Consider the following 27,495-nt stretch of genomic DNA (forward strand, 5'->3'; position numbering starts at 1 on the left):
CTTTCATAGAAACCACTGTCAAAGAAACACTTGGGTGCATCCCATCGAAGCAAAGAAGGCAGACAAGGGGAGGGGCTTATGTTATGCACACCCCAACGATCAAAAACACTGGGATTTTATAAATCAACTATAAATAGTAGGGGTTGTGATTTTTGCTTATTTTGCTTATGAGGGCTTATGTTGTTAGAGGGCATTACAAAATGTTCTGTCAGTGAACCTTTATTTCTTTGAGCCAACAAATCTGTGTAGTTTATGATTAGAGCTCTGTCAAATAGTTTTTAAAACTCAAATGTACAAAGTACAGAAAATGGAACTGAATCGCGACCGTGACCATGAATTGAAAATCACATCAAGCCTAGAGAAGTATATAAGCTGTGTACGTGAGGTGTGAGTGTGAAGAACCTTTTAAGGGTTTTAAAAACCTTTAACTGGTATACAACCTTTAGATTATGTTCTTTACACTCTTTACAGAATCATCTACTAAAAGATTACACATAGTAAAGGTCCCGGCAGAGCAAATGAGTCATAGCATCAGATAGGTACTGTAATGTACTCAGATCAATGACATCTCATAGTTTTACATGAATGTCAAATTCCATGTTATCTGAAATATCAGTAGTCATGAAATTAGTCTCATGTCTTTATGACATTTATCTCCCCTCGTAAAGAAATCTCAGAACACGTCCTCAACCCATTCTGAGAATATAAAGTGGCCCTGCCTGAGCCACCTTCACTGTATCTGTATAGCATTACAAAAGGTCTGTGACCGTGATTGAAGGTGTGGTAAATCTGCTATAAAGCAGCTCACCTGCAGAATATGAAGCCCTGCTGAAAACACTCCAGCCTTCTTTGACTTCTGCTGAGTAACCTTCGGATTCCCGACAGCTTTGTTTGAGGGACGCTGCACACAGGATTGGTAAGTAGCTTGAAATAGTTTTAGTGTTTCTGATTTTTACAGTCAGATCTTTTCTTTCAGAAGTCTTCCTGTGCTACTCACATTCCTCCTTTATTCCTAAACACTAGTCTAATATTCTGTTTGCTGTGGTTCAATTACAACTTACAAAATACTTTCTACAATTCAAAAGATTTGATTTATTTGAGCAGCTTCCTAGTTTGATATTTGTGGATGTTTGTAAGTGGAACAGTTGAACAGAACGTGAGAAAAATGCAGGTTTTATCACATTCTTTCAGTTTGTGATTCAAGACGGCAGAGAAGTCTGTGAAAAATGAAGCTGTCGCATAGTATCCAGTTACTCCTGCTCTCCTGTGTCTGCAGTATCTACTGTACTGACGGTGAGAAATACATGCAAAGCAGTAAACGATACCCTGAAAATCAAATACACTGTTAAAATATGCATATGTTGAGCAAAAAGCTTATATCTCTATTTAGTCATTTTTACAAATATATTTCTTGCTTATTTTGCGTATTTCAAAAAATACAGTTTACAAGTGCCTTGTGTAAATATTTCATGATGAACTGACCAATAGAAATTCCCCACAATAACTCAAGTCACATTACCTTCCATTACAAGTTAAGGTTGTAAAGATACCGTTTTGGAAATCAAAGTTTTGCATAAGGAGATGCTGTATTTACATTTGTAACAATTTTGCAGATGTAGAGTTTTCAGACAGAGACAGATGTATGTATCTCTCAGAACAAAACATTGTATCTCCAAAATAAGAACTTTGTAAGAGAAGGAAAAAGCATACTTTAATGTACGTCAGTGGAACCAGACATTTTTATTTATGTAGTGCCTTTCATACATAAATATAAAATAAATATGACATAACTATTTAGAACTGTTGTTTTCATACCTATCCTTGGAACTCAGATCATCTCAAGGTATCTTGGAAATTGTTCAGTACAAAATATTGTACTCTGATAATCAGTACAATATAACTTTAGATGAAACTTTAAATGAAAGTTTATTTTAATTTTGAACCATTTCTCTTAGATTTTTCATCATGAAGTTTTGACACAGTGTGAATGAATACACAAGGTTTAGTCCTGACAGTGAAGAGACATATTATATTTATTTATGTTTTTTAACTTGACTTTCTGAAGCTCTTCTGTTTACAAATACAGTAAGCTTCTGTATGCTACCGTCTCACTTATTACCCTCATGGTGCGATACAGCACAGATGAGCTGCTATCTGAATATTAACTTGTGCACTGATGAACAAAATAACTGGTACATCTTACAGAAGCATGTTTATAGATCGTCATTCTGGGTGAGTTTAAGCTGATTTAAGCTGATTTCTCTGTATTATGTGGAGTATGTAATGCTAACCCTTGCATACATACAGTATCTTTAATTTGGAAGACATTATACTTAAGCTAAATCATTTACATCAGTGTTTCCCAACCGCTGGCCTGAAGTCCTCACTCACTGATTCAGCACATGAAAAGCTTGATAATTAGCTCACAAGTTAAGTGCAGAGTTGGGGCAAAAAAAAACATGAACTACAAAATGCTTCCAATGAAGCTAAAGAAAATGTATGAAAGTACTGTATTTTGTACTGAACAAATATGTCCATAGTACCTTGAGATGATTAGCACAGCAGTTTGAGTTCCAAGGATGGGTATGAAAACAACAAGTCTAAATAGTTATAAATAAGACATGCCACCAAAATAGACTAACAAATATTCTAGAAATTACACTTTAACACAGTTAATCACAGCTTTGTCTGTTTACTTTCTAACACACACAAAAAAATGCATACACAATATAAATTACATTACTCATTACTCCCTTAACCACATAAATTGGCAATATTAGTTTCATGCACAATGGGGTGGAACTCCTGAATTGGATCTGATAACACTGGGAGATTATGATTTACAGTACTGAAGATATTTTTAAACTGTACAGCTAAAGCCTTTTTGGTAGTGCAGATTAATCACTAGATATATTTACACTGTGTCAATGTGAGCGCCAGACTCTGTGGATTATCTAATCTCATCCATTGCTTGTGTCTTTCTAATTCTGCCCTAATTTGTGCTTTATCAAAACTCAGCAGTCATCATTCAGTCCAATCCATCAGCAAATGGGAGCTCCATTGTGACAGAAGTGAGTAAGACTGTGACTCTGAGCTGTGTGGTTCAGGGCACTGCTGATGGAGAAGAACTGCAGTGGTACCGCAATGGAGCACTAGTGAGCCTCAAAGATGAAAACCGTCTGGAACAGAGTCACCTGTGTATACAGCCCACCACCACAGACGATAATGGAGCCCTCTTCTCCTGCCAGCTAAAAACCAACGCTACCAGGAAAGCCTCCATCCAGCTGGTGGTCATGCGTAAGCTCAGATGAAAAATGGCTTGAGTACAGATGAGAGTTTCTGTGAAACAGGTCAAAAAGTTTGGTTCCTTTCAAAGCCTTATCTGTTACCAGATAACAATTCTTTACAAACAAGCCCCCTTCTGCACTCTTACAAAGAACAGTTCTTAGGTAGTTCTTGGCTTGGACATCTTGATAGACATCTTTAATATATAACATTTACACCTAGAGTGTCAAACTGGTTTCTTTCTGGGTCACAGTACTATAGAGTTTACCATTCTGCCTCACTAACACTTATGATTCAGCTCATCAGCTAACAGGCAATACCTTTATAAACTGAATTTGAGTTCGGACTTAGTGAAACAAGTTTTCTCCAAAGATGTAAGAAAATGATGTACTTTTGTCATCATATTGTCATTATTATAATGTTGATTTTACAATTAAGACCTAAACATGGAGCTAGACCTTCTTTTTGAATCTGTGCATGTGATGTATAAACAGGTATGGCTGTCAGAAAAACTCCTATAAAATCTGACCCAACACATCTAACATTTTAAATATTATTTCAGGATATACAGAGGGACTTGCAGTATATTTTTAGCAGGTTTTTTTTCCTCTGACTCAGTAACACTACTTACATAGTTCAGCCTTAAAGAAGCACCCATTGAAAGTGTTTTAGGGAACCAAACGTAGTTCTACTCAAAAGAACCCTTTTTGGCACCTTTAATTTTAAGAATATAATCTTAAGGCTTACTTGGTCTAGTTTAATTTATTAACAATAACAGTAATGCATATATATATATATATATTATTTTGATTATTATTACTATGATCATTGATTTGGGTCTCTTTCAGATGCCCCTGACCTGAATGGAAGTGAGGAGCTGTGGGCAGAAGAGGAAAGTGACATTGTTTTATCCTGTGATGTCCATGCTTATCCTCCAGTAACTGTAGTCTGGAAGAAGGATGGTGCTCTTCTGGATCTTTCCTCCAGTGCATACCACACCAGCAACAACGGCATTACTGCTACGCTCACCCTCTCCAATGTTAAACGTGAAGAACATGAGGGCCTGTACATCTGCGAGGCAACCTCCTCCCACTATGGAGTCAAGAGCAAGAGTTTTATTATCACTGTTGATGGTTTGTTTCTCCTTAAATAACATATTTTACACAGTTCACTAGAGTTTATAAATTCTACTTTTCCAGAAATAATGCCACAGTTTATGCTGTTTTTCTATGTCTCACTGTTCTCCACTGACATTACGTCATTAGGTTTAATCACTGTTATGGACATAATCATTTTTTTTGACAAAGCTGTTTCCCAGTACAAGCAATTTTTGGATATTGTTTACAAGCTCAGATTTTAGTATGTTTGGTTAAACAGCTGCTAATATATCACTGTTGTTGCTCTTGCATAACATAAGCCTAAGGTTGTTCATTGTCAATCAGGCTCATGTTAGTGGTATTATTTCTCTGTAACATGCAATTTACTGGATATTCTTTCATGCCTCATTCATATTTTATGAAAGAAGCAATTAAGCTGGAAAAGCTCAGTCAGGGATTTCCAAATTAAAAAAGAGTCTAATATTAAAATGAATAGAAATATTAAATGCTGGAGTAGCAGTTTAAGAATAATAAAAAAAATATGTGAAGATCAGTGAGATGTGAAAAGGGGAATTTCAAGACTTAAATTGAAAATCTTCTGAGCTTCGGGAAGGAAGTTAGTAGTATGAGGTCACTTTTAAAGCTGCACTATGTAAGATGTGGAAATGTGTAATTGCATGCAGACTCAGTATTGCTACTTCTTTAAATATCACCAAAAAAATCATACAAAGCACATCATATAAATCTCATACAGCTTTAAGTAGTCTTGACATAGTGCAGTATTCTGAGCATATTTAAAGCTGTACCAGGTCTGTGTATCAAAATGAGTAATCCCTGTAATTCTCCTTTTTATCTTGCAAACAGACAAAGTAATGAAGTTCCCACTGGGGCCCACGATTGCCGGCCTGGTGGTGGTGGTCTTGACAATCGTGCTGGCTATTTTTTCCAGATGGGGAAAAGTTACAAAGGTAACATACTACATTGGTAACAGGAGAATAGCAGAACACTTTAAACATTGTTGAAGACTATAGATTCACATTAAAACAATATCACAATATATTAAGCCATTTTCATGACATATAATACAGGTTGGAGCAAACAAAATGCACCAGCAAGACATTAGTGCCACAATTGCCCCTAATTTAAAACATACATTTTCATGGTTTTCAATATGTTCAAGGTTTTGAAATTCTTTGTTATGATTTTTCCTCTTGCTTTTTTGTCTTGCAGTGCTTTAAAAAAGATCACCATTAGTGAGCCACCATCTCAGGAATTTAAACCACAGCCGTTGAACTCGGAGGAATACCAGACCAGATCTGCTGGAATGCAAGTTACAGTTACTGTATAACAACACTCAATAACAAATGGGACATTCTCTAAACAAAACATCTCAAATGAAAATCTTACATGCCTAATTAAAGAGTGAAAGCACACACTGTCTGCACTGAGCTTTGAGGAACACGATGAAACAAACCATAAAAGTTGGGAAGGAACGTCTTTTTATTCTTGTAAACCTTGTGCATCCACAGACAAAAGACATTGTAAATTTGTTCCCTGAGGCTTGTTAAAAAAGGTGTTATACATTGACTGCTGCTGCATAAAAAAATAGTGCCACACCTGGCACGTTCATTGCCTTGTATCTAAATGGCAATATATGTCATGGCAATATAAGCCCATTAAAAAGAACTGCCAACAATGACAAATTCCCAAGGTCAAGGTCAAATGTTTTCCTTGCATTTATTCTCACAATAACTCATATAACTCACGTTTTCATAATGTACTATGGCATCAACAGACATTTATAAATACGGGCTAAACCTTGAAACTTACTAAACCAAACATTGTCCGGGGCCATGCTCCCTCCAGAGGATGTTTCAATGACCCCAAAATGTCTGTTCAGAAATAAGCAAAAAAAATGATCAAAAATCTGAAAATCTGTCTCTTCATAGTAAATTAAGCACAGATACTTTATGAATTAAACACTATATCTGTACGTGTACCCAGACCAGAGATCAAACAAAGGTACTAAAGTTAAGCAATACTATCTCCGCTCTTTTAAATACGCTGCTAAATATGCTACTCAAATACAATTATAAAGTCTCAGACCGTGCAATCAGAAAGACCATGATTGTTTCGTAGTTGTGTTTTTGTGTTGTACTTTTGTGTTTTTAATCCAATCTCCCAAATGAGGATTTATTGAGGTTTCTACAAATGCAGTATTAATCTTAACTGAAAGCTTAAATACTCACTTTCTTCTTGATCATCAACCTTCTTCAGACTTCTTCAGCCCTGTCAGTCTCCTTCAGCTTCTTTCCTTCCCTCTCCTTGGCTGTTTAATAACATTATTTTTATTAAGCTCAGATTTACGAGAACTCAAGAACCATTTAGGTCTTTTTTTTTTTTGAACTGGCAAAAATCTTCTCACCTGACTGACCTCCTATGTAGCTGCCACCACTTCACCACCATCAACAGACTGAATAGTTCAAAAACGAGTTAAAGTCAACGCAACAGCAGGATTATCTATCTACTCTAAACAATATATAGCTGACACTGTTGTGACTGTTTCAACATACTATGAAAACCTGATAACCTGAGAAGTTCATTTAAATTCTTAAAGTAGCCGGGTCCTCGGGTCGCTGCTGTTCATGCTTTATGGCCCACCCGCTTTACTTTACCCACTTTAACAGAAGCTTAACCAAGGCTGATAAGCAACCGGCTAAAAACAAGAGAGCCACCTGTACTGACCTCTATACTGGACAAATCCGCATTGTAGGTTGGCCCCTTCACTTTGTAACTATTTACTGGCTCATGCTGTATATTTTACATATCTTGAATCGAGCCTAATCTTTAGTTTTACCTAAAATCTTTAGTTTTTTGCTAAAATCCTGTCACAACTCCAGAGATTGACCACTGATGTTACGTCATAGAGTGAGCAGCACCAGCGACCCTCCCCCAGGCTTGATATGATTGGCTTATAACTTATTATGTCTGATATGATTGGCTTACAACTTACAAGGTCTGATATGATTGGCTGAGCCAGCACTACACTTTACCCCAAGTCTACACGGCAGAGCGCTGCCGTCTCCTGCTAGAAAATCTCCGGTAGCGCCACCGCGGCGGTGTCGGATTAGAGCAGCAGCAGCGCCTCCCACAATTCAAGCCATGCTATCACAGTATATTTGAACATGGAGACGCTGTGGCCCAGTAGAAGAATGAAGAATAAATTTTAAAAAATACTGTTGATGATTTGAACTATAATGTGTATTTATTTGGGAGGGGGTTAATATGTTTAAATAAATATAACTAATATTAACATAACATAATATTCTCAACGACCTGTTTACATTCGGTGTGGTTTGTGTCTTCTGCGAGTGAAAGCAAATAAGAATCAAACTTCATTTCTGAAAAAAAAAACAGGATTTTTTTTCCTGGGATTAGTGCATTCATGACTATATTCACGTCATGCACTTGTAACATGCAACATGGGGTTAATTGGCACATGTTGTAAAGGTTCGTTGGTGCAACATTAAAATGCCTTAGCTTCAAAGAATAAAGCAACAAATGGAAATAAACTTTTTATTTAAAAAAAAACAAATATAAACACTCAATGGCAACTAAATGACATTTCTGAAGCAGTTTCATGTCAGGAATGTTTAGTGTATTACTGACTTGTATTTAAGATTAATAAGCAAAACAATAAGAAGAAAAACAACACCACTTAACCCATTTCGTTTTTTCCCCTTCATTAGTCTATATTAAAACATCACAATTTATTCTAAACAAACTCCTTTTTAATTTGTGAATTAGACACTGTTTTGCTCAAATAAAATATGTTAAATTAAACTGAAATCTTTTCAAATAAAAAATAAATCTATATTTTGGGTTGTGTTCATCTTGATACAGACTCACCCTCAAACGGCCTGCCAACCCTACCAGTACCTATTTCAGATTATATTTCAAAATACAGCTGTCATTTTTCCACTCTCTAAAATTCATGTATTTTCAGTATTTCTCCTTAAAACATGTCTGTGATGTACTCAGAAAGACATTTATTAACAGATTGTAAAGACTTTGTTGTATTCATGTTATGATACGTTTATCATAACAATACAGCAACTGTTGGGATGAACACAACAATGCAGAGCAGTGAAGCGTCTTTGGCCTAATTGTCTTATTTTAATTACGGCATGAAGGAATTTTGACCAATCAGAATAATAGGCGGGACTTAGGACGTTAAACCTGCCAATCGTGAAAGTGTTTTTTTGACCAATCAAGAGCAGAGGCGGGGCTTGGGGCGGTCCTACATGTCCAGTGTATGGAAGGTCCGCCAAATTCAAACAGTGAAAGAGAAAAGGCAGCAGCGAGTCGCCACAGCCAGAGCAACGGTAAGCTAACCCTTCAAGTCAGTGGTTTTTTGTGTTTCCCTCCGGATAATGTGCACATGTTTACTGGTTTCGGCGGACGACTAGTCAGAAAGTTTAATATGTAACATTAAATCTAGCTACGGAGCTGAAGTCAACTTCGCGTTCAAATTTTCCCGTCCCACCTTAAATGGTGCAGCAGTTACATTCTGCTACAGAATGTACTACATTCTACTACAATCTGCTACATTAACGCTATTTAAGGCGGAACGGATATTTTTGAATAGGAAGCCAACCTCAGCTTCTTAAATTTAGCTAAAGTTAGCTCGCCAAAACTGAAAGAGTAACAGGAAAAGTGGGCTTAACTTACATGTACATCCACGAACAGCTCCAACGCACATCTTCTTTCCAGTTTGTGTTATCTAGAAGTTAAAACTCTGCCAGTGAAATATCTGAAAAGGTGGATGAGAAACTTCGAAAATGAAACTTTAGCTTCGGACTTTGAGGTTGGCGACCAACCGGCCGTTTAGAGAAGTTAGCCGTCGCTCAGTGCCGCTAAACTGAGGAGAACAGGAACCGCCACTGCCCGATGACTGGAGTCACTTTCTTCAGGTTTAAACTTAAACCGAGGATACTGGAGTCTGGACTCCGCTAAAATCACCCTGTCCGACACATATACACCTATAAATCTCAGCCATTCGCATATTCACACCCGTCCGCTTTGTTGTCCTCCCCGCAGGTCGACCCTCCTCTTTGTTCAGCTCTCAGTATGGCGGCTGTAGTGAGTGGGCTGTGGCGCGCGCACACTGTGCTCGCGGACTCGGAGCCGGACAGCTCCCCCGAAGCCCCTCAGCAGAACCTCCGCCAGCTCCGCTCCTCCAGCTCCCTCAACTCTCTCAGGATGTCCCTGCGAAAGAGGCTGCCGCTGAAGACCGTTCAGCCCAACACAAATGTCCAGGAGAATCCCACCTGGGAGTCACTCGAGATGAACAAGAGGACCAGCGCTGTGACCCAGATAAAGCGCAGTGCGAAGAACTCCATCGGCAGTGCATATCAGGTACGTTGCCATGGAACCCAGAGAAATGTTTAATATCTCTGAATAAATGATTGACATCGTGTTTTGCTTCATATCAATTACTTTTCTTAATTTAATGTGGGCAGCTGTGTTGACATGAAACTAACACAATGAATTGTTTGCAATGTGTTGTACACATTTTGTACGCATTGGTGTTCTTTGGGGTCCGTTTGACCTGTGTTAGTTGTTGATGATGTTGAGGTCACTATAACATGCAATTTTGTAATCATCAGAAAACTTCCCTCTGCTTTAGGACCCTAACTTAACCACACATGTCGCAGCGCAAGAACCACTGATGGTTCACACAACATTCTTTCCTTTTTCTCCCTCTGCTTCACATATTCATAAGGACAGACAGCCACAAGAGATACAGGGAATGCTCTTTAATGACAGACAATATGGAGTTATTTCCATAAATAGACTTTTTTAATACTATTTAATTAGACTGTTTAATACTATTTAATACTATTGCAAAGGCTTTAATGTCTCTTTTTTGAAATTGGGTTTTACTGTAAAAATCACACAATTAAAGAATTCTCCCTTTAAAAGCATGAAAATCTGCATGGGTATTGGGATATTAGCCTTACGTGGCTTATAAAGCATTACTTGGTACTGGATTGAAAACAAAAATTAACCCACTTTCACGCTTTACAAAGCAACTTAAGCCTGAAGATGAGGATTTTAAAATAGGAATGTTCCATAACTCTTCTCTTATTGGACAGGCTTGACTTTGGGCTGATGTTGTCTGGCTAAATTGAGAAATCCAGCTTTAAGAAACACCTCCAAGCATCCACCCCACCCCCCAGACACATATGTATCTGAAAAAGGCTACAGCCTCTGTGTGATTATTTTCAAATGAAAATAATTAATTTGTCTTTGCTCACAGAAATTTCAGAGGAGCTTAGGATCACGTGAGGAGTGTCTGGTAAGGACACCTGGAAAAATCATAGAAGGAGAAGAAAATGATTGTACAACTACATGCACTCCAAAACGGCCCGCATCTCGCTCTGCAGTAACCCCAAGGCGTACCCCCAGGTCAGCCAGCAAGCGCACTCCTCGAGGATCACGCACCCCTCGAGGAGCACGCACCCCAGAGGCTCATGGCTCTGCGGTGAGGGCTGTAAAAACAGGAGGTGGCAGGAGACAGCTGGTGCGCATGGCAGCTCTCAGAAGCCCATTTGCTTCACCCAACAGGAGGTGAGTGACCTTTCTATTCTTCATGGGCTACTGTCATGTTATATAAATATAACTTGCTTTATCATACTGGGTGTGCCATATCTTTAACCATGCATCATGCAACGGGCAACTACTGCAAGTCACCCAGTAAAGCACGTGCCAGGCTCCAGTCCTTATGGGCTAAGACACTGCAGACTTCAGCACACTGCCTTATTAAACAGTGGTTGGATAGTGTAGTGGTTAACGCCTCTGCCTTCTACGCTGTAGACTGGGGTTCAATCCCCACCTGGGCAAACACCCTACACTATACCAATAAGAGTCCTTGGGCAAGACTCCCAGCACAGCCTTGGCCTACCTGTGTAAAAAAATGATCAAATTGTAAGTTGCTCTGGATAAGAGCGTCAGCCAAAATGCTGTAAATGTAAAATGTAAATTAAACACACCTGATTCACCTGATCAGGTAATGAGCAATGCCATCATGAATGCTGACTTCAGAGCATTATATGAGGGTAAATGCTAATCTCCACAGACCCTTTGGTCTGGGAAGTCCTGAACAAATCCTGAACAAGTTTAAAAGTCATAGGTGTCAGGAAGGATTTCGCAGTTTTCTAGACCACATCATGTGCCTTTATGTTTTAATTATATTTTAATTATATGCTGTTCTGTATGTAATGTGCAAGTACACAACTACACCAAAGGGGTCTCCAAATTCCCAAAACTGTTATAGTGCAGCTTTAAAATTTTACCTCATCAAGTATGATATGAGCATGATTCACACAAATTTAGTCTGTCAGTTTTATCATGCAATAATAAAAAAAAGACATCTGCACTGAATGCAGAATGTTTTTCCTTGCTCTTTATTCCTTCTTGCTCTGTGCTCATTGATGCTTCTGAGCACATGTTAGGGAATTGATTCATGATGAATGGTGGACTTTAGAATCATACTTAATATGACCAGGGAGATGAACTTACCAAGTAAAAAAGGTCAGTTTTTACTTCAGGTTGGGTAACACCTCTGCCTTCTACACTGTAGACTGGGGTTCAATCCCCCACCAGGGCAAGCACCCTACACTATACCAATAAGGGTCCTTGGGCCAGACTCCTAACACCACCTTGGCCTTTCTGTGTAAAATGATTGTAAGTCGCTCTACACAAGAGCATCTGCCAAATGCCGTAAATGTAAACGAACGTACTGTTCATTTTAATGGACTTGTTTCTGAACCTTTCATAAGAAACAAGAGCAGTAGGGGTATAAATCTCTAATCTTGCAGTTTAGTTTTCAGTTCTTTAAAATATGGTTTGGTCTCAGATTTCACCACGTGTGAGCATATTCAAATGTGGGTGGAGAAACTTTTACCATTAGTGGAATATGACCAATAAAAACTGCAAACTTGATAAAAACTAAATAAAAAAGCTAAAACTTGGAGATGTGTGTGATGTATGTGTTGGCTCATGAGTTCTTTCTTCTCCTGTCCCAGGCAGTTTGATCAGGATCTGGACTGTGTAGCAAAAGGCCTTAGGAGACTAAGGAGTATCTCCCAGGCCTTCAATGATGTCATTAGTAGAGATGACCGGTGAGTTCTTAATGCTTTCTTTAGCAACAGAATCACAGAGAACCTTGACTTTCTAAGATTCAAACAGCAACCTTAATAAACACATTTTAAAGTTCTAGTGACTTTCTTTACACCATTATTATATCATTATTATCTATTTTTCTGCTGAAGAAAATCTCAGTAATTTTAATGCAGTCCACATACGCAGTTGCTTGAAATACAGCAGCTCTTCACATCCCCGTGTCCTGTTTTCTAGCATGGGGACTGGTCTGTTTCCTGTTTATTTGGGAGGGTGCGTTGGCTTTCCAACGGCTGACTGCTCTCACTGCAGCTGCTCTGTCCCCACAGCTCCCTCCTTTAAAAAAAAAACTCTGGGCGGGGAGGCTAACACCAGGGCAGGGTCTGTTGCTGATTTGGGGCGACTTCCAGGGGCTTTCATATACACATATACATATAAGTTATGATGCTTAGTAGATATGTAGAAATAACGGATGCTTTTGTACATTCTTTATGCAGACTTTTTTTTTTAAAGTAATAATGAATTATAAATATGTTTACACCGTATAATTGACTTGAGTGTTTGACTGCTAATCTAAAAACTACATGTTTTTAGTGTTGCACTCCACTATCATGGCTTCATGTGTTTAGGTAAATTCACATTACAGTGGTCTGTCAAAACACAGCATTAATGACAGGGTGTTGTTTGGATGTGAATGTCTCATTGTACTGTATCAGTCTGTAGAGCTCCCAGTGTTCTCCCATTATCTCTGTGCTGTGTACCCCACCCCCCTGAATTCCACACATAACTCTTCTCCCGCCAACATTTTCAAACTACTTCAAGTCCCTTCCCATGGAAGGAAGTCATGATAATGCGTTACAGACATGCTTTCTGTATACGTAGCAAAAACACAGAGCAGCTGCTGTTCTCATCTGTGTTTACCCAACATCACATGAATTTCTGACCTGCTGGTGCTTTGTCTACTTATTATGTTTAGTCATGGGTGTTGGGATGATATTGTATGGTTACTGTGCTTTTCTGAGTTTTTCATAGATATCATCAGTACTTGAACACGGACCATCCATGCAGCTCCAGCATAAATAGTCCCGTTTAATTATTTAGTGTAGTGCTGTATGTAAAACACTGAAAAAATCATCATTGTATTCATAGTTCTTGGTGGCTTTTTTTAAATGCAGAGTACCTTGTGTCTGTCTGAATATCATGAATATCATTGTGTATTGTGATAGATATTTTTGCCATTTTCCCCACCTATAGTAATGTTGTCCATATATTCCAAAATGTAAAAAGAATATTGTTCTTTACATGTAAAGTAATATAACAAGATTTTATTCCAGTTTTATTCATTTTGGAATCTATAGACCACTACGGTCGTGTCGGCATTCCGTAGTCAGCTTCATTAGAAACATGCCAAAAATGAACGGACTTTCTGAAAATCACTGCTGTCACACCCTGTGGTTAATGAAATGGTTCCAAAGTGTTAATTTGTCCACTGAATGTCACTAGATCCTCTGAATTATGAGGTTGTTAAGGAGAAATATAAATTTTGCAACATGCTGAGCAGTGGATTAGCATCATATGGCAGGCAAATACACAAATACCCCACACAAATCAGTAAGCTTTGTTCAGAGTGGTAGTTGAGTTGCTTCAATAGTAGAGGAGTACATTAGGAGTAGCTGGTGTTGGTATATAATAGCATTGAACTTCAATAGACAGTTTTATGTGACATCATTTCAGAGTGCAAGGGTGTTAGCTTGTTATTAGCACAGATGTAGCGATATGTGTATTTTGATTTCTTAACAACCCCAGTTCTGTGGATCCAGAGACATGCCTTGGAAAAATGTATGTAGGACAAAATGTATTCATTTTAGAATTTGTTGGTATACCACAGGGCATGAATTTCAAAAATCCCATTCAGAGAAATTGAGCTAATATGGGCATCAGTGCACAAATGTTTTTTTTTTTCTTTCTCCCTTCCAAAGCAAATATTGTAACTTAAATTATAAGAAATAGTAGTGGTGAGACCACTAGAGAGAGCATGTTCTAGATGAGAGATTTTAATAGCCAGTCTAATCACAGCATTAATAAAAATCTTATTTAAAAAACCCACGTTTTTGATGGAATCAGAACATATTCATATAAACAGTGTGATGAATTCAACAGAAACCTCTAGTTTAGTATTTATTCCAAATATAACTGACATTTTTCGATTGTAGTTTTTTTGAACTGGGGATTGTGCTTTATTAAGTATGATGAAGCCCTGTAGCATCAAGAGAATGAAGAAGGCTTTGGGGCAGCTGTGCACTGACCTATACGTGTGCTGCAAGAGATTGACTGACTTACTCCAGCACCCCCTCTGGCCATTTGGCTTCATTTTATCATTTTCTGTTCGTGCATGTTGGAGAGTCTGTGCATTTTATGTAAATGCAAAAATGTAGGCTAACTTCTTTTCCATTTTGTCACCAGCAAATTCACATACTCTCTCATCTCGGAGTGAATGCTAAGGTAAAATCATTTCAAAGGCTGATCTAAAGTGGCACCTTCAGAACAAGAATGTGTTTTAAATGCATGAAGGCCGAACACAGCTTCTGCTGCTGCAATTTTTCCCCCACAAGCTTTTGTGCTTAAGCAGTAATTATATGTGTGCTAATACAGCTTATTTGGCAGTAAATTGCATGTGCAAAAACAGCCTGTTCCCCCTAACCTGGGTGTACACCAGGGTCTGACCTATATAAAAATAGACAGAAGCCAAACAATTCTGATAACCAATATTGTCAACTGATTTCATTTTACATGGTTCAGTTAAACTGCTTTAATTCACTGATACTGTCAAGTATGACCCCCCATAAATCCCTGCTTTTGCTATGATGAAAAATTAGCTTTTTGCAAGTATTTTAATATAATATTTGCACTTCTCTAATTGATCATTGTGTGGAAAGAAAAGGTAACATTTGCCTACTCACTTCAACTCAAAACACAGTTACTGTCTTGATGGTGTGTGGCTTTCATATCTTAAAGGCCTTGTAACAATCCTGACAATTATGTTTGGTGGCCGTACAAAATAACGGCATTACTGAATGTGATGTACAATGTTTTAAAGTGACACTGTCAGTGCTTAATAGTGGGATTTCCTCGAATTCTGATCAATTGGTCAGGTCCTTGTGTAGACTAAGACTTTAAGAACTGTTTTTAATCCCTGTAACACTAAAGCTCATCTCGTAATCATGTGTGTGCAGGAAGCAGGCCATGGAGCACTACAAAAGTGTGATGACCCAGGGCCACAGCTTCACGCATAGTAGTGTCTCTGGAAAATTGACCAGAGCCTCTATCCAACAGCAGACCCGCCGCGTCCGACAAAGAGTGGGCAGCTGGACTGACAGTGCGCTCTCAAACATCCACAAAGCCACTTAAAGAGGGATGCAGCTTTCTTCTTTCACTGCTTTGTCGTGTGGGGGTGGGGTGGGGTGGGCGGGGGGTGGGGTGGGGTGGGGGTGGGGGGGGGGGGGGTGTTTGTCTGCCAGCTGTGGCCTTTTGAGGAGGTATACTCTTCAGGGTAACTGTCCACACCCACGTCCTTTTTATGTGTATAGGATGAACTATAGAAGTATTCAGTCCATTTAATTGATTTTCTGCAGGACTATTATCAGGCTGTTACTATTTAATGATCCTCCTCTACTGCCAGTGTTGTCAAAAGCCATCAAATTGTTACTAATGGCAAATATGCAAAAGATGAATACCAAATTTGTGTTAAAAATACTTGCTAAATACAAGAAATTCTGAGTGCTCATGTAATACAAAGACACTGCAGTTACACCAAAGGACAATCCTGTTTAAAAGGTGCCATATGCAAAACTTCAAACACCTCAGGTCAGATTTTGTTGATTTTTAATTTTTTTTTTCTCTAAGTGAAAATAAGTGAACACATTCTCTACAGACAACAAATGTGCAGAAAAATGCCATTTTAAGTTTTTGTACACAACTTCTATTTATTAAACACATTGGAAAAAATAAAACGTAAGGTATAAAATGTGCCATGTGTTTGGAAAAGGCTTTAAGATTTTTTTTAATGTGTTAAACTCGGCAAATAAACAGTAATTGTGTGTTAGAAATGTGCAGGAGTGTGTCCTCTGCAGAGGATGTGACTTATTTTCACTTAGAAAATTGATTAAACTGTAATTTGACTGGAGTGCCCAAACTTTTGCATACAACCGTATCTGTGTTTATATTTACTGCACTGTACTAACACTATACTGATATACCAACATTAAGTGGCCCTAATGGTGGGGGAAAAGCATACTAACTTAACTAGCTTTCTAGTTGTATATTACTGACTACATTTTAAACTACCTCTTCTTGAGGTTTTAGTGTTCTTTATCATTTCTAAGGAGCGATTAATGTTACACTATATGACTCTATCACCCCCCCCCCCCTTTTTTTTATATGTTAAATACTAATCGCTGCATACTGTAACTTAACAGTGTGGTCCACACTAAGGGAGAATACATTGTGCAATGGATTGTCTGTCAGTTTGACCTTGGGAAATGCCAAATGGCTACAAATGACTTTTTTTCAGTCTTGTTAAACAGAACAAATGATGCTTACTGTGATTTTTTTTATATGCTTTTTTCTTATTATATTCAGTTTTCCTCTATAAAATGTTTCATCATTTTGCTATAAAAGGTATAATAAAAAAGTACACAATATTCAAAGTGTTCATGCAACTATGACTGAATATTTTGGTATTTATGTATAAAAGTAAAATAATGGCCTGATAGATGTGCTATAATATGGTCCCTTACATTCATCTTTTATTGTTTCCTTCAGCATGTTAAAGTAAAAGTTTGGCAAAACAGTTTGTGTTCATTTTGCTTCTTTAGGGCCAACGTAAACAGGTAATCCAAATCTGTTCCGTGAATACACCCCAAAACCTCTCAACCCACATCCAGGTCTTCGTCAAGCTTGCAAAGCCTTGATGATGTGTGTTAGGACACAGTAGGACTTACTCATGTAGCTGAACACAGCGCTGAATGTCTTGCACAATCTGATTTCCTTTAATGTGCACAGATATAACATGGGCATGTGGGCACTAGATTTAATTTCTGTTGTTTCTATTTCAAAACATGTATCTTCAGATTAAAATTCAAGATTACTAGATAAACATAAATGGAAACTGACATCACAAATGCAGTCGAGAGTCCTTGTGCCTGTATATTATAGCTCACAGTAAACCGTACTGTGTCCTCAATCACACAGGAAGACCTAGATGTAATTTCAGCAGGTTCAATAGTGGCTACCGACTTCTAGTGTTTGTGAGCTACATCAAAACCAGCACCAAACTAAAGATGCAGTATTTTACTGGCTGATTGACAGTATCTGGAGAAACTGGAAAAACTATAAATTTGATCTTCCCAAACTATTCCATTAAAGGGGACTTGTCATGGAAAAACTCATTTTCCTCACTTTTTTAAAATTAGAGTTTGATGTAGCATGTAGACATTGCTAAAGTTTTAAAATGTGCCATTCAGTCCCTATAGTCCATATTATGGAAACAAAGCTGAAATAATCTATTTTGATTCGTTAGTGATTTCATCTAAACCTATGCATTTATATACTGTACATCTGCTTGTCCAGGCTACAGCAGGGTAGCCCCATCCATTCTCAGTGAAGTTATAAGGAGTGTTGCATCCTGGAGTGCTTTATGAATGAGGCATAATATAGGACAGCCAATGAGAACAGAGCTAATTTACTTATGCGTCTTAAAGGTACAGCAACAGTTTTGGTACCGCCATGCACATGTCATAAGTGGAACTTAAGAGGGGAATAAATAAATTACTATTGAGAAATGTGAAACGCTGCATATGAAGGGGTTCGTTCCAAAACGCATTACAGACCACTTTCAACATATTTTTTTTCATGATGTATGTTTTTAGGTGTAAGCTTTACACACACAGAAAATATAAAATATAGAAAAAAGCTATATTGTGATTAAAAGCACTTTGTTAAAGGAATTAAACTGAGTCTTCTATCATACATCAGCTAGTGTTCTTGTTATTTGTTACAAATTTATATACAGCATTTTGGAATACAACTTCATATGTCTTTATGTATTAAACTACAACCTCTGTTACTTTCCAACTTTTTATTTTACAAAAGATATCTTCAAACAACATCCATTTAACGTATGTACAACTATTTACATTATTTTACAGTACAACTATACAGCTTTGGCTTCTTGGCCAGCAAAACTACAGTTTACTACGACTTGTCACAAAGTACAGTTAAAGCAACAGTGAAACGAGACTAAAGCTGAGGCATTACATGCTGTGTGAATACCAGTGGATTCTGAATACTTTACACATAAACACTCACTGTGTGCTGTGTTTCACATGAGAATTCTGTGGGAGGCGGGCATGCAAGCAATCTAGAGTCAACCTTTTAAGGTGGCACTGGTGTGAATGTAGAACAGGGTTTGTATAGTCAATGGCTCCTACGTTCTTTGTCAGCTTCTACTTCTTTTTCTTTCAGCAGCCCTGAAAACTGCCAAAATAGCAGTTAGTCTTGGAGAATGCATGGGAAGGCCACAGAATAATCCAAACAAATACAGACCCCTGCCTGCTGTGCTGCTATAAATAGTGCAGTTTCGAATGCTTACGCACATAGTTACCTTCACAAAAGACCACTACAGCATTCAGTAGACATCATGCACACCACGGACACAAAGGAAAGCTCCACGGCTGAGTAGCTGCAGCTCTAATGAAAGCAACTCCTCTTACATTCTTTTTTTCAAAGCTGCGTTCTCTTGGCTATCTCTAATGCATCATGATGCATCCCCCTGCTTTCATTGTTCAGCAGCATCACCTCTTTGTTGCTGTGCAATTGGTAAGATCTCCCTGCTGTATCATTATACATCTCCATCACTCCCAGTGGTTCAGTGATGTGGAACAGTCAGCTAATTGCCTTTGTCTACCAATGTTTTTCCTCTTGATTTCCGTGAATCTGCCATATAAAGTTAGTAAAAGAACAGATAAGCAGCTCCCTTACATAAGAACAGAATCATGAGATGGTAAAAAAATATACCCACTGAGTTTTATCAGGTACACCTACCATATGTGCACTTTGAAGTAGGGCCTGACTGATATAAAACATTTTGCCATATAACATCATAATAAAATAAAACAGTAAAACTAATGAATTTAATATGGGCATAAAATGTAGCAGACAGCCTAACTAACTGATGATTGTCAGATGTCAAATTTCTAAAACAGCAGAAATGATATTTGTTTGTTACATGCTAAGACTCATTATTCAGTGAACTCAATGCAAACGGGCTGAGCTATTCTTAGGTTAGAGGCGTGTAATAAAACTGGGCCCATCGGCCGTTTAATTCGTTAAAAAGTCTCACCAGCTTGCTTTTTTTGTTGTTTCACCTAATTTGCCTTTTTTTTTTTCATTTTTCATCAGTTCTCTTCAAAGAAAGGTTTTATGTGTTGTAACATGTTATTCTCATGCTGAAGGTTAAGGCACAACAGACATGAATATTTCGTGGCCTTTACTGATTAAAAATTCCAATAACCGTTAACAGCAGCTGATGTAATTCTTTGTTTATATTTCGTTTTTTAGAGAGATGTGATTGCTGGTTATCATCAAACAACAGAAAACTTTTAAATAACAAATATTGTAATATTGGGGGTGGAGCTAAACCACTTTTTTCTGGCTTTGTGTCTGTTTTTTACCTCTTATTCTGCAGTTTTCCATTACGGCTCTTCATTAAAATAAACTTTTTGTAAAATAAACGTTTTATGATTCTCATGCTAAAGGTTCAGTTAAAATACATAACTCATTTTTGTTATTCTAACCATGATGGTGTTTTGTGTTCAAATTCACCAGTTCAGTATGTATCATAGATATACTGTATTGCCAAAAGTATTAACTCACCAATTCAAATCATTGAATTCAGGTGTTCCAATCACTTCCATGGCCACAGGTGTATAAAACCAAGCCCCTAGGCCTGCAGACTGCTTCTACACACATTTGTGAAAGAATGGGTCGTTCTTAGGAGCTCAGTGAATTCCAGCATGGTACCGTGATCGGATGCCACCTGTGCAACAAGTCCAGTCGTGAAATTTCCTCTCTACTAAATATTCAACAGTCAACTATCAGTGGTATTATAACAAAGTGGAAGTGATTGGGAACGACAGAAACTCAGCCACAAAGTGGTAGGCCATGTAAAATGACAGTGTGGGGTCAGCGGATGCTGAAGCGCAAAGTGTGCAGAGGTCACCAACTTTCTGCAGAGTCACTTGCTACAGACCTCCAAACTACATGTGGCCTTCAGATTAGCTCAAGAACAGCGTAGAGAGCTTCATGGAATGAGTTTCCATGGCTGAGCAGCTGCATCCAAACCCTACATCACCAAGTGCAATGCAAAGCGTCGAATGCAGTGGTGTAAAGCTAGGACAGTGGAGACGTGCTCTGGAGTGATGAATCACGCTTCTCCATCTGGCAATCTGATGGACGACTCTGGGTTTGGTGGTTGCCAGGAGAACGGTACTTGTCTGACTGTATTGTGCCAAGTGTAAAGTTTGGTGGAGGGGGGATTATGTTGTGGGGTTGTTTTTCAGAAGTTGAGCTCGGCCCCTTAGTTCTCCTTAGTAAGGAACTCTTTTTGCTTCAGCAGACCAAGAGATTTTGGACAATTTCATGCTCTCAACTTTGTGGGAACAGTTTGGCGACGGCCCCTTCCTGTTCCAGCATGACTGTGCACCAGTGCACAAAGCAAGGTCCATAAAGACATGGATGAGCGAGTTTGGTAAAGAAGAAATTGGCCTGCATAGAGTCCTGACCTCAACCCGACAGAACACCTTTGGGATGAATTAGAGCGGAGACTGCGAGCCAGGCCTTCTCGTCCAACATCAATGTCTGACCACTGACCTTGTGGAAAACCTTCACAGAAGAGCTGAAGCTGTTATAGCTGCAAAGGGTGGGCCGACATCATATTAAACCTTATGGATTAAGCATGGGATTTCACTCAAGTTCAAATATGTGTGAAGGTAGACAAGCGAATACAAGCGAATAAAAATGTAGTGTAGGTTAACAGTCAGAGTCTCACAGTGGGTTCCCCAGTGACAAAACTGATTAGGATTTCTGTTGTCAAGAGGTCATGAGTTCAAATCTCCATGAGCTCGGCAGCAACAAATAATCAACGTCTTACTGGCAATATTGTCACTGACAGATACAATTGTGGATTGCCAATATTGGCTGATATCTGTCAGATGATACACACCTGTCAGCCTCTGTTTGGATACATTTTCCACATTTTTGTTAGTTTAACCACAGTGGTGTTTTTTGTTCAAATGTACTGATTCAGCCTGTACTGTAATAATTAATGAGCAGGCCCTGACCCTCATCTTAGTAATCTTTATGAAGTGACCAGTTTTCATCACATCCAAGGTATCTGTATTGGTATTGGTGCTTTAACTGATACTGCTAAATCTGCAGAACCTCTGGATCAACCAAAATATCAGTCAGGCCCTAATTTAGAGGTTTGCAATTACTGCAGCCCATCTGTTACACCACTGCATTCGGCCCCATTAATCAGTGGTAAAGGACCACGACAGGACCACCTGGGTAATGGAACACAGCCGTGATACTAATATGACAGTAGAATGTTAGTGAGTGTTACTAATGTGTGAGGCACAGCAGCATTGTTATAATAAAATAGCCATTTAGTGTAGGTATACCTAATAAACTGCCAAATCAATTCATGTGCATTCAGGTACTACTGAAGGAGAAAGAGAACTGGAGCGTGAGTTTTATCAGTTATGAACACTTCACAAGGTTCACGATGATCTTCAGAGAACATGCACATCTCAAGGTCAAATAACAGACTACAACATTCAGACTCTTGTTTTTCCACAGTGTTTGTGCACTTCACCACGTAGCCTCAGTTTTCACTGACAGTAAGACAAAACAGCTATAAGACGTCGGTTTCAATAAATGAGAGTCTTCTATTATTTTGCACACAGGTAGGTGTTACACTGTAGTGCAAATGATTTAAATGTCATCATTCCTCTTGATTATCGTGGACTGCCTAGAAATAATTTACAGGAATGTTGCCATTCCTCTCAAAAGACTATTCCGTGTAATACAGCACAGTAAATCAATTACTTGGACATTTTAGACTTCATTTACAAAGTAACCAAGCCTTTTTTCATGCTCGGCACCCTGCTGTAATAAAACAAGGAGGTTATTGTTGCTGCCACATCAAAACCTTGTGAACATTTTTTGTGAACATTTCACGACCATCCTAGATGGTCCAAAAAATTAGGACTAAAATCACAATATATTAATGTACATTTTATTATCTCCTGTTAAGGGTTTTTATTATGACAGTACCAATAAGCTCTAACAGCCACTGGGAGAAAACGAACCCTAACTACTCCATATAAATGCACCATCAGCCCACTGTGTGGACAACAATGCCACAGGGACCCAATCGACTCCTTCCAGAGCAAAAGGAGACTTAAGAAGCCCTTCTCTACTCTCAGCTAGACAATGCAGTGAGGGCTATTTTCTCCAGGACTCTCAGCTGGTCTCATGCAGACGGGCTCATTCAGCCCCTGACAGCTTGTGGAGGCCTGGGTGACGCAGAGCAGCTCGAGTGCGTCAGTGCAAACCAAATGGGAGCTCAGTAAGCCAATGGGCCTCTTGGCTTCTCAGCAGTCCGGCGCAAATGAAAACCCTGCCACAAATGATAGCCTGCACTGAGCTCTGCGTGAGTGTTTGTCAGTACACTTCATCAAACATCACCGAATGAAGGATTTACTGAATGACATGGTTTCCATGGCAACTGTGAAACAGCTCATGTTAAACTATGAATTTTGTTCCAGGGGTCAAGGCAAGCTGGCAGCATGGGAATAGAGCTGTGTGACCCACAACGACATCTTAGCTAGTAACATCCTGCCACTGCCATTTCCATTGTCCTTGGCACTTAACCTCTGCATGTCTAGCTGGGCAAAAATGTCAGATAAGGAACAAGTGTATTATGCAGGACTATTATGAACCTTTCAACTCAAAAAAGACTGTTTATAGGCCATAGAATAATATATCTGATAAAGGATACAGGAATAACGTCATCACTTCCTTTGGGGTCTCAAAAGCCAGACATCTAGCTATCATTTCAGTCAAGATCTGCCAACTACTACTTGTTCTTATCTAGGGGCAGAAGCTTGTTAAAATGGTACTAAAACAGAAATAGACCTGCATAAAACAGTGGTATATAATGGTTTAGTGGTAACTGGTAAATGCCACAGAAACTGAATAAACGTGATGCCAATTTGATGCTCAGAAAGGTTCACAGCTGTCAGAGCAGGCAACTGCTTGCTACTGGTGACTAGCCAGATTTTGATGAACAAAAATGTCACCAAAGTCATAAAACCTCATTTCATTTGCCGTCTCACAAGCCTGACTTCTAACTATCACCAAAAAGGCTGTCAGATTTCACACCTTCGTTTCAGCCAAGATCTGCCTACTTTGATAGGATGGGATTATTTGAACTACATGCAAACTGACTACTAAATTACTGTTTTGTATGGCATGTACATTGCTGTGAAAAAGATTTCTTCTATTTTTGCTAATTTGTCACATTTAAATGTTTCAGATCAACAAATTTTATTATAAGTTAAAAACAACACAAGTAAACACAAAATGCAGATTTGATCTACATGACCATTCCATTTAGTATTAAGATTATTATGATTTTTTAAAAACCTAAAACACCCATGTGAAAACAAATTGCCCCCATAAACCTAATAACTCGTTATGCCAACCTTGGCAGTAACAATTGCAGATTGTCTTTGCAGAATTGTTTTAATTCAGCTACATTAGAGGGTTTTCGAGCATGAACTGCCTGTTTATGGTTTTGTCATAGCATCTCAATGGGATTCAAATCAGGACTTTAATTCAGCCACTCCAAAGCCTTGATTTTGTTTCTTTTGTGCAAATCAGAGGTGGTCTTCCTTGTGTGTTTCAGACCATTATCCCATTATCATTATGCATGACCCAACTGCACTTGAGCTTTAGGTCATGAACTGAAAAGTGGATATTCTCCTTCAAGATTTTCTGATAGAGAGCAGAATTCATAGTTCCATCAATTAGGGCAAGTCATCCAGGTCTTGCAGAAGCAAAACAGCCCCGGACGATCAAACTACCACCATCATGTTTAACTGTCACATGATGTTCTTATGGTTGAATATTATATAATATTCAGTCCACAGAATATTATCCTAAAAGTCTTGGGGTCATCTAGATGTTTTTTTTTGGCAAATGCAAGTTGAGCCATTGTGTTCATTTTGGTCAGCAGTGGCTTGCACCTTGCAACTCTGTGATGGATACCATTCTTGCCAAGTGCCTTTCTTATGGTGGAGTTGTGTCCATTGACCTTAATTGTGGCAATTGAAGCCTGCAGTTCTTTAGATGTTTGTCTGACCTCCTGGATGAGTTGTCGATGTGCTTTTGGGGAAATTTTAGTAAGCCGACCACTACTGTTCCAAATTTTCTTCCTTTTTGGATAATGACTCTCACCGTGGTTTGCTGGAGTCCCGGAGTCTTAGCGAAGGCACTGTAATCCTTGCCAGTCTGGGAGATTTCAATGACTTTGTTTCACATCTATGTTTCAATCAACTGAATTAGGTTAACTTGTTGATTTAGTAGCAAAGGGGGAACTTACTTTTCCACATAGGACCAGGTATTGCTGAACAGCATTTTCCCTTCAATGAATGAAATCATCATTTAAAAACAGCATTTTGTCTTTACTTGGGTTATCTTTGTGTAATATTCACAGTAGTCTGATTATCTGAAACATTCAAGTGTGAAAAATATGCAAAAATAGAAGAAACTGGGAAGGGGGCAATGCTTTTTCACAGTACTGTAGGGGCACAAGGATCAAAACGATGCTACAACAAAAACAGACCTTATTATATGATGGTTTAGTGACCACCAGGAGACACAAAAGAAATTGTAATCATTTTTAAAAATGGGTTGGCATCAACGTCACAATTTTTTTTCACTCCACTGACTACATCTTGCTCCAAAAGGCTCATGGTTGTCACAGTGTGCAGTGCGATGAACTGCTTGCTACTGGTGACTAGGTAGAATTTAACTTGAACAAAAATGTGTCCAGTCAAAGTAGTGCACTTTAATGTGCACACATATCCGTGCAGATAGCCGATGAGAGTGTAATTGACAGGATTGTGATAGCTAAGGCCACCTTAGCATTCAATATACAAAAGACAGTTGTAACTCTGAAGGTGGAGAATTTGAGGCCCAGACTAATCGCTTTCTTTCCACTAAGTGACCCCTTATAGCACCGCTGCAAAGCCCCCTTTGTCCTCGTCCTCATCGTCCAGCTCAATACGGATCTCTGGGCCGTCCTTGTGGGACTCAGGCTGGCTCTGTGCGCGCTCAGGTTTGGGTGTGGAGGCCGAGGAGGAGGGTGGAGAGGGCTGCTGGACAGACATGGCGCGGCGCAGGAGTGGAGTGCGCTTGCAGGACAGGAAGTCTGGCGAGGGCGACAGGAACTCAGGCTTGGAGGAAAGGCCAAAAGAGCCCTGACGAAGGATCATACGGTTCTTCTTAGAGCGCGAGCCGTGCTCAAACTCCAGCATGGAGAGATGAGCCGCATAGCCCTCACTCAAGAACTGAGAAGAGCAGAGAGACAAGAAAGATGAATGGCTACAAAATATGTTTTAAAGAAAGGATGGATAGTAAGTATGTTGATCTAAAGATGCTGATCCACCCATTTTGGAATGTTTTACTCAAGTAGTGAATTCATATACCATTCATATAGCATGCATTTAATGAATTTTTAAAAATTGAAATATGGCTTTGTTGAAATATGAAACATTTTGAATATAACATGTTTGGTTTATGTATAAATATAATTCTAAATCTAACTCTATACCAAAATAGCAAAGAGAATCTAATTGAATTGCATTGCTGAAAGGTCAGAGATCTACAGCTCTAGTGGACAAGAACAGATTGTTGCAGTTGTTTGTTGTTGTCTGTTGCAGTTGCCTGCCCTCATTTTTCTCTGCACTGTCGTGCTAAGTTAATACTAATATTAAGGTTTATGTGTGGGTAATAAAAAGGCATGAGCAGTACCTGACACTGGTGCTGGTGCTTCTTTGATGGCCTTCCGACAATATAGATTTGAGTAGCCTCAAGCCCCAGAGCACTGTACACAGACATGTCCTTCATAGAGCCATACGATGCACTGATCTTAATGTGACACTACAGAGCAGAAAACACGCAAAATGGTTAGAGTTACAATGGTATTTGCCTCTTACCATACTTTGGAGTTTTTACTGATGTAATATTGGAAGGCTAACAATCACCTGTAAATCTATTTGGCATTTGAGATCTGCTGTATGACTTAAGCCCGACAGGGTCTAACTTATCAAGGTTTGGGACAATTTTTCACATATAACATCACTCTTAGTTGGGCTCCTAAAGAGTGAATTTTTATGCAATAGATTTTCACTTTCTCTCTTACATAAGTACATGCTCTGTCTTTCTCTTAAGTGTTTGTAACATTAACTGTGTTGGGAATAGCTACAGAGTTAGTGGACATGCCCCTGATTGAAAGCAGGGAAGAATTTCTACAGTGCATCCGCTGAAGTCACAAATGTTTGGTTGGTGAAATCACTGGCCACAGTCTATCTTATGGAAGCATATAGTATCAAAATTAAAATGAAACTGTAATATGTAAAATGGCAGTTTATTTGTATGTTTGCATTTAAATTTCCCTCTTGCATATGCTCATATAAGTTGAGCAGAAAATAAAAAATTCAAATTAAATACTGCAGTTTTAATTGGCTATTTGGTATACTAGTATTGACATTTCATTTACACAAAGATTTAGAAGCGTTATGAG

General features: G+C 38.7%; 3 protein-coding genes and 1 long non-coding RNA gene across 8 annotated transcripts in view; 2 read left to right on the top strand and 2 right to left on the bottom strand.

Moving 5' to 3' along the window:
* The first annotated feature begins 401 nt into the window (after positions 1-401).
* On the top strand, positions 402-6,085 carry tmigd1 (transmembrane and immunoglobulin domain containing 1). 2 transcript variants are annotated; one of them, XM_017704400.2, is made up of 6 exons: positions 402-916; positions 1,192-1,293; positions 3,022-3,297; positions 4,134-4,418; positions 5,247-5,350; positions 5,613-6,085. In XM_017704400.2, exons 2-6 carry the CDS (start codon positions 1,227-1,229, stop codon positions 5,634-5,636), a joined length of 756 nt encoding a protein of 251 aa, XP_017559889.1. In that variant the 5' UTR covers positions 402-916; positions 1,192-1,226; the 3' UTR covers positions 5,637-6,085. The 2 variants fall into 2 exon arrangements, with proteins under 2 accessions (XP_017559889.1, XP_017559888.1); XM_017704399.2 differs by having other exon boundaries at positions 404-916; positions 3,019-3,297.
* On the bottom strand, positions 3,231-7,339 carry LOC108431332. 2 transcript variants are annotated; one of them, XR_005131598.1, is made up of 5 exons: positions 7,128-7,339; positions 6,808-6,855; positions 6,632-6,711; positions 6,213-6,274; positions 3,231-3,339 (listed from the first exon to the last, which is right to left on the bottom strand). It is a non-coding gene; the product is annotated as an uncharacterized LOC108431332 (long non-coding RNA). The 2 variants fall into 2 exon arrangements; XR_001858148.2 differs by lacking the exon at positions 3,231-3,339 and having other exon boundaries at positions 5,865-6,274; positions 7,128-7,337.
* Positions 7,340-7,721: 382 nt separating this feature from the next.
* On the top strand, positions 7,722-16,006 carry LOC108431330. Of its 3 annotated transcripts, XM_017704398.2 has the most exons (6): positions 7,723-8,767; positions 9,483-9,800; positions 10,705-11,015; positions 12,473-12,568; positions 15,030-15,068; positions 15,800-15,927. In XM_017704398.2, the coding sequence occupies exons 1-5, from the start codon at positions 8,687-8,689 to the stop codon at positions 15,058-15,060; spliced, it is 837 nt and encodes a 278-aa protein (XP_017559887.1). In that variant the 5' UTR covers positions 7,723-8,686; the 3' UTR covers positions 15,061-15,068; positions 15,800-15,927. The 3 variants fall into 3 exon arrangements, with proteins under 3 accessions (XP_037401581.1, XP_017559887.1, XP_017559886.1); XM_037545684.1 differs by lacking the exon at positions 15,800-15,927 and having other exon boundaries at positions 7,722-8,767; positions 15,030-15,783; XM_017704397.2 differs by lacking the exon at positions 15,030-15,068 and having other exon boundaries at positions 15,800-16,006.
* Positions 16,007-25,574: 9,568 nt separating this feature from the next.
* Positions 25,575-27,495, bottom strand: part of plrdgb (PITP-less RdgB-like protein) — a 108,641-nt gene continuing 106,720 nt past the window's right edge. The window contains exons 18-19 of the mRNA XM_017704396.2: positions 26,724-26,852; positions 25,575-26,260 (exon numbers count right to left, since the gene is read on the bottom strand). Coding sequence (XP_017559885.1) covers positions 25,922-26,260; positions 26,724-26,852 — 468 coding nt within the window. The 3' untranslated portion in view covers positions 25,575-25,921. The remainder of the gene's footprint in view (positions 26,261-26,723; positions 26,853-27,495) is intronic.

This window comes from Pygocentrus nattereri, chromosome 16 (assembly GCF_015220715.1).
Source record: "Pygocentrus nattereri isolate fPygNat1 chromosome 16, fPygNat1.pri, whole genome shotgun sequence".
NCBI lineage: Eukaryota > Metazoa > Chordata > Actinopteri > Characiformes > Serrasalmidae > Pygocentrus > Pygocentrus nattereri.